We start from the raw sequence: 13,999 nt of genomic DNA on the forward strand, positions 1-13,999 counted from the left end.
ATGAATCTATATGACCTATCCTAACTCGTCTCTCAGAATTAAGAGTTTGAAACATTTCTCAAATGCCTGCAAAGCACCGGAAAAATGAGTCTTATCTTTATAATTTAGACTTTGCTGATTTATGTTAGATGGATTCAGCTGCGATACATGTACTTTACAGATACAGATCTCCACAATCCATAGCCCGACATTTTTAGCCAGTATGAACAACTTATTACCTTCTTAGACAAACAGTATTTCAGGTGTTCTTCTTCAAAGAGTGGAAGCTGAAGCAGAGGAGATTTAGACTCCCACAGGCTCTGCACCAACATTTGAGACAACTTCATACAGTTCTCAATGGTCTCCAAACGGGGAGCATGGATTCCTAATAAAAGTCAAAATAATACTTAATTTGCATGTCTCTAAGCCAGATATATAAATTATTGCTCAAAAACATAACACGTTTTTACCAGTTTTCAATTTGCAAGATTATCAATTATAGGAAAACCAACATTTATAATGACAGAAGTGTACAAATTGATTGACAAATTGGACTCTGATTGGTACCAGCATTGTAAGGAAAATGCATGTTTGTGATGATTGCATGGCAGAGTCTAGATTTCAAAGAAAAGCAAGTTTACTGACAGGACCAGACATTGCCCTAGGAAATTAACCAGCAAACAGCTGTCACCTATTTTATTGAGTTGAAACAGACAAAATGTGTGCATATTCTCTATCTGCACAGAATAGAGCAATGTGAAACAAATATAAACAAATCCGGTAGGTCTGGTAGCATCTGTGCAGAAAGCAAGCTAATATTTCTAACTCGGTATGACTCTTCTTCAGAACAGACTGTGATTTGTTCTCCACAAATGCTACCAGACTTGCCAAGTTTCTACAGCATTCTTGGTTTTTTCAGATTTCCAGCATCCACAATATTTTGCTTCAATAACAAATGAAAACCGAACATTTCACCCTCACACTATTACTTTGCAGTAGTATCGCAAATAGTGTCAAGCCACAAAGATATTCTGCCTATTAGATAAATGAGTGAGGTGGTATATGAAATTCAGTTCCAGCATTATACCAAGTACGTAGCATGTACACCCCAAAGACTGGCAGATTGTATCAAACTGCAAAGCTACGTGGCCATTCACGACAACTTACTGACGGTACTTAAGCAGCTCATGTTTGTAAAATTCATACGAATTCTGCAACTGGACTATATTTGTTGGATCATAGAGTCATAGCGATGTACAGCACAGAAAAAGACCTTTCAGCCCAACTCGTCCATGCTGACCAGTTATCCTAAATTAATCTAGTCTCATTTGCCAGCACTTGGCCCATACCTCTCTAAACCTGTCCTATTCAAATGCGTATCCAGCGGCCATTTAAATGTTGTAATTGTACCAGCCTTCACCACTTGCTCTGGCAGCTCATTCCATACACATACCACCCTCGGTGTGAAAAGGTTATCCCTTACGTCCCTTTTATATTTTACCCTATCAAACTAAGCCTATGCCCTCTCGTTCTTGACTCCCCCAGGAAAAGACTTTGCCTACTTACCCCAGTTCATGCCCCTCATGATTTTATAAACCTCCACAAAGTCACCCTACAGCCTCTGATGCTCCAGAGAAAGCAGCCCCAGCTTATTCAGTCTCTCCCTATATTTCAAACCCTTCAACTCTGGCAACATCCTTTTAACCATGACCTCCCAATTTCTATACTCAATGCTCTGACCAATAAAGGAAAACATACTAAACGCCTTCTTCACTCTATGTGCCTGCAACTACACTTTCAAGGAAGTATGAACTGCACTCCAAGGTCTCTTTGTTCAGCAACCCTCTCCAGGACTCTATCATTAAGTGTAGAAGTTCTGCCCTGATTTGCCTTTCCAAAATGCAGTACTTCACATTTATCTAAACTAAACTCCATCTGCCCATTGGCCCATCTGATCAAGATTTCACTGCACTCTGAGGTAATCTTCTTCACTGTTCACTACACCTCCAATTTCAGTGTCATTTGTGAATTTACTAACTACACCTCCTATGTTCACATCTAAATCATATATGAAGAATTATACTGTCAGCCAATTCAAGATTGTGGCACAAAAACAAATTGCTGGAGAAACTCAGCAAGTCTGGTAGCATCTGTGAAGAGAAAAAGTTAGTGTTTTGGATCCAGTGTCCTTTCCATAGAATTTTTCTGAAGGGTCACTGGACCTGAAACATTGGCTGTGCTTTCTCTCCACAGATTAGATTAGATTAGATTAGATTACATTACATTAGTGTGGAAACAGGCCCTTCGGCCCAACAAGTCCACACCGACCCGCCGTGCTACCAAACATGCTGAGTTTCTCCAGCAATTTCAGCTTCTATCTCAGATTTCCAGCATCTGTAGCTTTTTGTTATTTAGGATTGTAGAGCACTCATATACTATAAGCTATGTATGTTTATACACAGGCTCCTGTTCTTTGCAAACAAAAAAAATATGTACTACACTGCACCCATTTCAACTTAACAAAATAATTGAGTCAGTCATTGGCTCACTTCTCAGGGCAATGCCCTACCCAAAGTCAACCTTATTGGTTTTGAAATTTAGACACCTGGCAGTTAACTAGCTATCATTAACATCTGCATTCTCCACAATAACACCTCTACCAGAATCCAATTGACAACCAATTCGCCTAATCAAATGCAAGACCAAAGTTTCAACAGAATGGGACTTTTTTTGAAACTACTCTATGTCCTTTAATACTTGAGCTCTATACTATCTCATGACAACCAGATATATTGCATAAAGAAACTCAAAACCCATATTAAAATCAAAATAATCTTTTCTTCTTTCTCTCCCTTTGTTCCAATCTTCTTCCAAGAACTTAGATGAAAGTAGAATTACTTATACTGACTACCGTTGGTTCTATAACGTGGTAGTTCTGTTCTCATGCAAACCAGTGTTCCCAGAAAATTGCGTAATAGCAGCACCAGTTAAACAAATGGAATCACGTTATAACTAATACGTGCTTTAAAAATAGCGTCCTCAATTCAATCGTATTATAGTGAATTCGCATTAACGAAAAGCGCTTTACAGCTGAATGACCTGTATTAATTAACATTAAGAAGCACTTACCTCCCCTGGTGTTGGCCATCATAGTCAGCTGGCAGCCAACATTGATCATTTCCTGAAGAAGAGTAGGACACTTGCGTATAACAAACCAATAATCTTGTTGAAAGAAAATAATTTGGAGGTTAGTATTTATTCTCAATACTCAAATAGTTAAGATCTTTTAAAAGGCAAGTATCACGAGTACAGAAGAAGCAAATCAATGTTAATCCAATTTCCTTTCTAACACAATGTAATAATAAATAGTTTATAATTCTGCATGATATTTGGAAGCCTTGTATAACTTCTAATATAATTTCCAATTTAAAGTATGTGCACCTTTCATATTCTCAGATAACGCAAACAGCTTTTGAGTCAAATCATCATCGGCATTCACTTGTGATCACTGTTCATGTGTTTGTAGGTGGGTTTGACTGATGAGCTGTCCTAGAGCCACATCTCTGACCACACATTTAGTAAGTAAGTGTTTCGCCTCGAGATAGCTGGCATTCCTTTCTTCAGTATTTTTTTCCCTGCACTTCCTGCGGCTGACAGGTAATCTCAAAAGAATTACCCCTTCATAAAGGAGTTTCATCCAAGTCAGTTTCTTCTGAACAAGGGTCTCTCACATTATATCTATGTTGTATTTCTTGAAGGAGGCCTTCAGGAAATCTTTGAAATGCCTCCTTCAACCTCCTCTCATTCAAGAGCCTTCCCTGAGCTAAAATGATTTGCCTTGTCAAATAAGTACTATTTTAAGGTAGTAAAGTCACTGGTATAAAAGGAGGGAAATTCACTAGCATTGTGCCAAATAGCAAGTAAGCAATTTTTAGGAATGTTTTTGATAATATTGGTGAAGCGATAAATATTGGCCAGATCAACTCTCATGCTTTTAGTCAAGTACTGCCATGAAATCTTTTCTTCTCATCAGAAATTACCTCACTCTAGTAATGCAGCACTCCCTTATCACTACACTGAACCAGCAGCCTGGATTATGTGCTCAGGTTTCTGGGTTGGAATCAATGCTGCTCTGACTTGCAGCATTCCTAATGTGACCAAAATTTACAGTATAAAACTGCAAGTGCTTCTAGCTAATCACCCTTTGAGAACTGCAGCATAAAATGTTTAAGATTCCTGGCAGTGGAGATGAAATTAAAGATAATTTCAGGCTAGACTTTAATAGTTGGAAAGGGAGTTGAGAGCACTAAAAGCAAATTAACGCAGTTTCTATTATAGTGGGGATAGGGATATATATCAGTTGGCAATGAACAGGTTGGGCACAACAAATTGGGAAAGGAGCAAAGAATACAGAGTAACATGGAATCCAATCTCACAGGCTAAACAGAAGGTTAAATAAGAAAATAATTCACTCATTCGTGGCTATCTATTTAATTAGCCTTGCATTTACAATGCTATCATACAAGCAAAGCATGCAAGCTATGTTAAAGATTAGCTCAAATATTGTAAGAAACAGGAACATTTATTATTTTTAAACAGCCAATTATTTCCTGCTGGCATTTACCCAGGAAGCCTTTTTTTTAAATGAAGAAAATCATGGAATGTTAAAATAACTGCCCACCTAGAGGCAGATTTCACTGAACAATAAATTTCTAATTAACCTTTTTAAGAGCACTTCCTGAAATGGAGAAGTTCAAAGATTGTGGAATCAAGTTTCCTTATGTTTTGTATGCAGATTTCTATGCAACAGAGGAACCAGGAGCAAAGAATAGGAAATTTAAAACTGAAGCCAGTAATGCCTCCAAAAGACTTCAGCTCATTCGCAACATCGTTTATGGTGATTCAAAACTCAGTTTGCCCAAATTCAGCCTCACCCACAAAACTGGTCACACCCCAAGTCAAATTTGCAAAGTTCCGCTGACTATAATGGATCTGCTAAATGTTCAACTTGTGCTTACCTTCTCAGGCAAATAGAAACATTTTGAAGTGCTATCATTTTTATCTTTTTAACAAACTGACTAGTAATTAGCAATTGAACAGCATAGTCTGTGTGTCTCATATTGAGTGTCTTTGGAATTCTTCCTGCAAAGGTGGTGGAAATAAAGTCTTTGTTCATATGTTCATAGATGCAACCTACACGTAAATCAAGGAATGTGAAATGCTTTTGAGTGGACCATTGACAATCCTTTCACTCTTGTATGAAAATTAAAAGTGGTTCCACCATCTCTTAGCCTCCCACACTCCATCCCATACACAGTCTTATGAATTGCCTTATTACCTTCTTCCAGTGTTTGTGAAATTTCCAACCTGGAAAGATGTGCAAGAAGCAGAACCCTGGACTTTACGCTGTATGGTAAACAAAATGGAAGCTCCTTCTTCTTCTCATTAACATTACCAAGTTCCCGAATAAGCTGCCATGAGAGAAAAATATATTTTTTTAAAACACCTGCAATAGAATGAATTTTACTGAAGGAACAAGAACTTTTTGCAAATGTAAAATATCTTTACATTGCATTGTGAATCTTACTTGAAATGTATTTTACGAGGAATGCAAAAATGGTATTCTTTATACACTGGAACCTGGCCTTGACATCACCAGAAAACCCAATCCAAACTGATGAAATTCTCAATCTGGTTCCAACAAACTACATCTCTATGACACAGTGAACCATTACTTGTATCATTTGGGTAGCGACAAATGGCTGAAGTACGAAATGCAAATTACATGAATAGACGCCAAGATTTAATGTTAAGGGGTGGCACAGTGGCTCAGTGGTTAGCACTGCTGCCTCAGTGCCAGGGATCTGGGTTCGATTCTAGCCTCAGGCGACTGTCTGTGTGAAGTCTGCATATTCTCCCTATGTCTGCGTGGGTTTCCTCCCACAGTCCAAAGATGTGCAGGTTAAGTGAATTGGCCATGCTAAATTTTGCATAGTGTTCAGGATGTGTAGGTTAGGTGCATTCGCCATGGGAAATGTAAAGTAATTGGGTAGGGGAATGGGTCTGGGTGGGATACTCTTCGGAGGGTCAGTGCGGACTAGTTGGGCCAAATAACCTATTTCCACACTGTAGGGATTCTAAGAAGAATAGAGTATGGACACTGCCAAATGTTGTAATTCACACTGTGTGAAAACCTCAATTTCAACTGGTCTATTGACTGCTCCTCCTGCAGAGATGAGGAGCACATTTGATTTACCACTTTGTTGTGAGATTATGCCCCTAACTCATCAAACTACCTTCGTCATGTTTGCAATCTCACTACCTAAGGCTCTGAAAAGCATTTGAGAATCAGAAGCACAAAACCACATATCACCAAGTTCTGACAGGGTCAACTTCACAGGGATCTTACCTGAGGTATTTCAACATTGTCTGTTGGTCTCATGACTGCTTCTTTATTACTGCGTGGATCAAACTCAAAGGCAGCAGTCAACACCATTATAAGGCCTGCCAGGTGAAGGAAAAATTGTAAGAGATCAATCAAAATCAAGAGGTACAGAGACAGATGGCTAGGGAAATTAAACCTGACATCAGAAGTGAATAGAATAAGTATTATACATTTGACGTGCATTTCATTAAAGTTCTAAACTACAAAACTCATTGGATCTCTATAACTGACGAGCCCCAAAATTAATCTTAATATCCCACATCTACTTTTACTTCAAATATTTCCTCACATTTCCTTTAGAAGAGTGAATGATCCCTGCCTCAAACACACGACCAAACATTCCATATATTGTAATGAGTCTCAACATCAAGAAATCTCAAACTTTAATTAATCTCATTATTATTCTGCACCCAGATAAAATAGTCGATCTCCATTCCCATCAAAAAATGAGGGTTGAAAACATTTGAATCTCTTCAAACCTCTCCACTACAAAATAATTCTGCATCTCGCCTTTCCTTCTGATGTATTAAAGTAGAGAATGTATTAAATCAAGGAATATAAATTCAGTCATTCGAGTCTGCTCCGCTACTCGATATAATCACAGTTGATCATCTAACTTCGAACCTGATTTCTGCTTTTTACCCATATGCTTTGATCTTTTTAGTGCTAATAACTATAACTGCATCTTTCTTGAAAGTCTTCAAACTTATGCCCTCCAAAGCCTCCTGTAGCAGAGAATTCTACTCTGGGTGAAGAATTTTCTCATCACTGTCTTACACTGCCTATTCCTTACTCTTAGATTGAGAGCCTTGGTTCTGGACTCCCCAGTCATTAAGAACATGCTTTCTGCACCTACCCTGTCTAATCTGTTAGGAGTTTACAGGTTTCTTTCAGAGTTTATTATCAATTCCAATGAATGTAGTACTAATCAATCCAATCTCTCTCCATACATTAGTCCTGCCATCCCAGGAATCAGTCTGATAAACTTTTGCTCGACTCTCTCAATAGCCAGAGCATCCCTCTGCAGATAAGGAAGCCAAAATTGCATACAACTGTCCAGGTGTGGCCATACCAATGCCCTGTACAATTTCAGCAAGACATCCCTGCTCCTGTACTCAAGCTGTCCCACAATGAAAGCATTCTTCACCATCTGCTGCACCTGTTTACTTTCAGTGACTGGTGTACGACGACACCCAGATCTTACTGCACTTCCCCTTTCCCAATCTGTTACCATTCAGATAATCTGACTTCCTGTTTTTGTAATAAAGTGGATAACTTCACATTTATCCAAATTATACTGCATCTGCCATGCACTTGCCCACTTGTCAAAATTGCACTGAAGCTTTCCTGCATCCTGACTGCATATCTGCCACCTTTCACCATCTGCAAATTTGGAGATATGGCATGTAGTTTCCTCATCTAAATCATTAACATGTATTGTGAATAGCATGTTCCCTGCAGTACCCCACTAGTCATTCCCTACCAGTCAGAAGTACCATACTATATTCATACATTATCATTCTCCATTTTTTTTTAAAAAACGCATTCATTCACATTTGTCCACAAACCGTATGCGTCACTTGTCCTATTCTGTTAATCTGAGAGGTCATCAACCCGAAGCTTTAACATTGTCTGTCTCTCTGACTAGGGCAACCTAGTCAAATATTGTGTTTAACATGCTCCATTTCTTGTTACAAAAAAATCCCTTTTTTTAAAAAACACACTAACCTCCACTCAGGCAGCTCATTGGCTGCTTCCCAATATTTCACAGCATCTATTGAGTCTGTTTTATCTATAAACTCAAGGGATGTTTTATAACGTTGGGTGCTAAGCATAATAGTTAACACCCAATCCGTAATGTGCTCAATAAATACTAGATTGAACAAACATGATTTTCCATCAACATATCCTTGCCAGTTGTTCTTGATTATGATGAAATTCTAAATGTTTACTAATTTGATGTTAAACTATTGATTTTAAGAAACACATCCATGCATGGGATTAGACCAGTCAGTCTTTAGTTAATCTATTTATCCCTCTCTACCCCTTTAATGTGATTAATGGACTATTCCAATCGATTAGCTAAACTTAAACTAAATTTATTATTCTGGTATAATTACAAAGAGCTGGTAATATTGGGACAGCCAAGTGGGGAAAGTATGCTCATGGCAGGTTCCTTAGTAATGCCTTGTCTTAGATCAAAAATTAAGAACCACTGAAGAGAGGCCAAGTAGAGTTATAGTGATATACAGTATGGAAAAAAACCGTCAGTCCAACTCGCCCATGCTGACCAGCTATCCTAAATTAATCTAATCCCATTTACCAGCACTTGGCTCATATCCCACTAACCCTTCCTATTCATATACCCATTCAGCTGCCTTTTAAATGCTGTAATTGTACCAGCCTCCACCACTTCCTCTGGCAGCTCATTCCATTCATGCACTACATCCTATGTAAATAGCTGCCCCATAGGTCCCTTTTAAATCTTCCCCCTCTCGCCTTAAACCTATGCCCTCTAGGTTTTGGACTCTCCCACCCTAGGGAAGAGACATTATCTACTTACCCTATCCATATCCCTCATGATTTTATAAACCTCTATAAGGTCACCCCTCAGCCTCCCACACTGCTTTCTTGACTTAGCCAAGCAGCAGCAAGTTTATCTCATTACTTCAATTAATAAAACAAAAGAATCTTAGTCATATGTACATCCTCAACAAATAACAGCAGCACTCTACAGAAGTTTGGGTGAAACATATCCCACATTCTCTTCAAAAGTAATACTGTTTAAAACAGGCAAAATAAAAGGTGCATTGAAAGGAAAGGTGCTGTACCCTAGCTAAACAGAGGGCTACTGAGTCAAGTATATAATCTTTTGGAAGTCTAAATGGCTAGTGATACACAGGGACCTACAGTGTAGAAAAATTACTTCAAGTGAGGGGGTAAAATGGCCATAAAACAAACTTGAAATATAAAAGGATTCATTAATATAACTGTTCATTTGGATAACCTAGGGCTTATAATTACTTGTAATCAATATGACGATGCCTCAAAGACAAGCTAACAGTGCAAAATTCAAAGAAGTTAAAAATATCAAACTTAGTCACTTACGTTTCATGTTCATATTTGGAGTCCTGTTCATAAAATGCATGTACAGCTGTGTGGTGTGAATAAGAATCTGGTCACCACTGTATCGAACAGAACGGTACCACCACGTTCCCTTTTTATGTGAAGAAAAATAAAAAAGACATTTCATGTTTATTGCTACACATGGATCTACCATGAAAAGTCAACCAAAGCGCAAGTAAAATTCCACAAGATGGTTTGGCTTCAGAACAAAAACAAATTCATCTGAGCGCACAAAGATATGAATACATTCAAACTGATATTAAAGACTCACCACAACCACTGGAAGGATCACCATGAACGCAAACCCATACACAGCCAAAACCTACAAGACGTAAAATTAAACAAGTTAGTTTCTTGTTAGAATCTTTAACGTGCACAAAGACATTGATTTTGTTTCCCATCCAAAAATCAAAATAACAGATTTAAACAGCACATCTACTAGGCCCAAAACAGTGGTGTCAGCTTCCCAACTACTTAGTTACAACTTGAAATTCTAGGTTCCTATCATTTAAACAAGGCAAAAACTTTTCAAATCACTCAACTAAGCTGAATTTCTTTGCAGTAAGCATACCCTATTCTCAAAGAAATGTTCACTAAAGCACACATCTAGGTTCCAACAGACAGTCTATACCAAGTTCTTACAATGCTAGAAATCGGTTCTCGAAAACAAATTTGGGAGCTTTAATTGACATATCAATTCTCAAAGGAAAGGAAAGCCACACTCGTTTTCAGGCAAGTCATTGTTGAGTTAATACAAAAAAAAATCATTGAAGAGGTCTTTACCATCTGAAAATACCAAATATCTATGTGGCTGCTGCATAGTTTATAACCTGTGATCTTAATTGATCCTTTTAACAGTGCCAATTATTCAATACAAGCTTCAACTAGAACTTCCATAATTCAAATCAACCACAGAATTTTACAGGTGGAAAGATGAATTGAGTATTTATGTTTTGTAGTTTCTGAATTGTAACGTACCAGCATGGAGTTCTTCTGGTCTACAATCCATGATGGAAGTGCTATGCCAAAAGTTGTAGCTGAAAGAAAAAAACAAAGGCGCTATCAATTAGCAGAAACAAAAGTAACCCAACAACATGGGTGCGAATCACACAACACTTGACTGATACAAAGGGCTAATTTCTACCAATTTGTCATTGGCATCTCATTTTGTCAACGCTTTTTTTTCTTGTACTCATCAGGACAATTCGCAAGAAATACCAAAGTTAAGGGGAAAGAAACATTTGTACTGACAGGAGGGCAATGACCGATTGGCAATTGTACTGATTGGTTAAATGCTGATGTGAAGAACGTACCAGTTAATTATGACTGATAGTGGCACATTCACAATAAAAGGTACACATGCAGGTTGTACTTTTAAAACTCAAGTGTGCAACATTAGATCTGACTCTGCAATTGGACATTTACTGCACAAACCAGAGTGTTAAAATAATTATGCTCACAATCAATTTATAGTCATTAGTCATGTTCGCAATATGGCACATGTGATCCCACTGGAAGCTACATGCACTAATACACAGGGCATTTGGAGATGGAAAGGACACACACACACAGTCTTCTATTTTATTTTAAAACAGGTGCAAGCACCCTAGAGTTCAATTCTCAGGGTAATGCCTTGACCAGAGTCAAAATACCTTTGTTTAAAATTTAAACAAAACTCAACAGTTAAATGTTAATAATGACTAACTAGTGCATCTTCCATGACAATATCACCACCGATCAGAGTACACTTGCCAAACAAACAGTCAGGAATCGTCTCTTATATAATATCAATGTTGCTTCCTGTTACTTTGGCATATCTTGCAAATTGCTTTGACGAATGCAAGATAAAAAGCTTTGACAAAACAGGTTTTTCATTCAACAATACTTAGAATATAACCACGTAGCTATGCTGCTTAGGCAATCACCTAGCATGTAGAATGACTTCCTTTGACTGTGTTTTGATGGGCTTATCAACCATATTGCACACATTGGTGCTTCAAAGATCAAGCAAATTAGTTCGTTGAAGGTTTGTACACTCTCTTTGGTGATTCTATTTTGGTTGGTCAAAGGCTCTGAAGTTAACAGTGATGTTGGACCTACCACACTACTTTCAAGATAGCCATAGAGATGTACAGCATGGAAACAGACCCTTCAGTCCAACTCGCCCATGCCGACCAGATATCCTAACCTAATCTGGACCCATTTGCCAGCATTTGGCCCATATCCCTCTAAACCCGTCCTTTTCATATACGCACCCAAATGCTTTTTAGATGCCTCCCCCGCTTCCTCTGGCAGCTCATTCCATACACACATCATCCTCTGCATGAAAAAGTTTCCACTTAGGTTTCTTCTATATCTTTCCCTTCTCACCTTAAGCCTATGACCTCTAGTTCTGGATTCCCCCCACCCCAGGGAAAATACCTTGTCTATTTATCCTATCTATGCCCCTCATGATTTTATAAATCTCTATAAAGTCACCCCTCAGCCTCCGATGCTCCAGGGAAAACAGCCCCAGCCTATTCAACCTCTCCCTATAGCTCAAATCTTCCAACTCTGGCAACATCTTTATAAATCTTTTCTGAACCCTTTCAAATTTCACACCATCCTTCCAATAGGAAGGAGACCAGAATTGCACACAATATTCCAACAGTGGTTTAACCAATGTCCTGCACAGCCACATGACCTCCCAACTCCTACACTCAATGCACTGACCAATAAAGGAAGGCATACTAAATGCTGCCTTCATTATCCTATCTACCTGGGACTCCACTGTCAATGAGCTATGAACCTGCACTCCAAGGTCTCTTTATTCAGCAACACTCCCTAGGTGCATAAGTCCTGCTCTGATTTGCTTTTCCAAAATGCAATACCTCACATTTATCTAAATTAAACTCCATCTGCCACTTCTCAGCCCACTGGCCCATCTGATCCAGATCCCGTTGTCCTCTGAGCTAACCTTCTTTGCTGTTAGCTAAAGCAGTTTTGCGGGCCACCTGGGAGTCTCCAGCTATTGTCAGGTTCTAAGTAGAGCAGGTTTTTTCAAGAGTCTGGCATAAGGCATAACAACAACACAAAGACCATCAGAGTTGGTTCTGAGTGTATAGTGTCTCCATACTTGGCATGTTGGTTGGGAGAGAGCACACTACTATTTAGGTGTCTTACTTCCATTTTCCACATTTTGAAGGTTCCTCTCAGCTAAGGTAGGCACTGATAACAAAATTCATCATTGCTTTTCATGTGTCAGCTGTGATAAACCCTATTGTAATAACTTGAAAATAAACTTTGGGTAGTCCCAACAGATAGCAGGTCAATTACATGTAAGGCAAGGTGCCAATCCCACAATTACTTGGGCTCAGGTATTAGAATAATAGCCAAGCATCTTTTTGTGACTATTACAGTTGGTATTAGGAACTAATCATTGAAATTCATGAGCTTGTACTTGGAACTCACATTATGACAGAATCAACTTCCTTTACGTTTGCATTTGAAATACCCTACACAATATAAATCTGAGCAGTTGTAATCCAGATCAGGGGGAATAAAATTCATAGCACAAAAGTAGCCCTAAATCAAACTAGATGGCAGTGTCACTCAGACAAAAAAGACTGTTGCTGTAAGAAACAGAAAGGACATCACCTTGATAGTCAAATTCTTCTGAGGTTGAGGTTATAGAATGTTGCTGGGACCAGAGTGAAGGAAGCTTTATTATACATCTGGGTGCGCCTTACCTGAACATGGGTGCCCAACCTAGGATTTTAGTGTTCTACTGCTCAACATCTACACCTTAATGAGTGACTGAACACTTTTTGAAATGTCTGGTAGGAAAGTTACTTATGCTGACCTCTTCAAAGGTACAGTGTAACCAGCTATTGAAGAGATGCATTAATGCAGTCTAAGGAGCAAACAGAAATGAGTTTGAGGTTTTAGAGAAGATTTATAGCTCAGGTTGTGGATCAAATTGTAAATTTGCTCAGAGCTAGTGGATTTGTTCTCAGACATTTTGTCTGATGTAGGAGCAACAGGGTGGCGGTGATAGGAGATTTTAATTTTCCCAACATTGACCGGGATTCACTTAGTGTTAGCGGTCTTGAGAAGGCAGAATTTCTAAGGAGCATCCAAGAGGGTTTTCTAGAGCAGTATGTAAACAGTCCAACTCGGGAAGGGGCCATATTGAACCTGGTGTTGGCAAATGAGCCCGGCCAGGTGGGTGAAGTTTGAGTAAATGGGAATAGTGATCACAATTCCATAAGTTTAGAATACGCATGGACAAAGACGAGCATGGTCCTAAAGGAAGAGTGCTAAATTGGGGGAAGGCCAACTATACCAAAATACGGCAGGAGCTGGGGAATGTAGATTGGAAGCAACTGTTTGAAGGGAAATCCACATTCGATATGTGGGAGGCTTTTAAAAAGAGGTTGATTAGAGTTCAGGAGAGATATGTTCCTGTGA

General features: G+C 38.7%; 1 protein-coding gene across 1 annotated transcript in view; it reads right to left on the bottom strand.

Annotated features, from left to right (window-relative positions):
* The window catches only part of sec63 (SEC63 homolog, protein translocation regulator), a 118,831-nt gene that overhangs the window by 46,196 nt on the left and 58,636 nt on the right, over positions 1-13,999 (bottom strand). The window contains exons 6-12 of the mRNA XM_043687079.2: positions 10,529-10,587; positions 9,822-9,872; positions 9,533-9,641; positions 6,389-6,483; positions 5,318-5,450; positions 3,109-3,201; positions 219-364 (exon numbers count right to left, since the gene is read on the bottom strand). Of these exons, the coding sequence (XP_043543014.1) occupies positions 219-364; positions 3,109-3,201; positions 5,318-5,450; positions 6,389-6,483; positions 9,533-9,641; positions 9,822-9,872; positions 10,529-10,587 (686 nt within the window). The remainder of the gene's footprint in view (positions 1-218; positions 365-3,108; positions 3,202-5,317; positions 5,451-6,388; positions 6,484-9,532; positions 9,642-9,821; positions 9,873-10,528; positions 10,588-13,999) is intronic.

This window comes from Chiloscyllium plagiosum, unplaced genomic scaffold (assembly GCF_037043375.1).
Source record: "Chiloscyllium plagiosum isolate Xiang-an unplaced genomic scaffold, Cpla_swu_hap1 HiC_scaffold_3, whole genome shotgun sequence".
NCBI classification, from domain to species: domain Eukaryota; kingdom Metazoa; phylum Chordata; class Chondrichthyes; order Orectolobiformes; family Hemiscylliidae; genus Chiloscyllium; species Chiloscyllium plagiosum.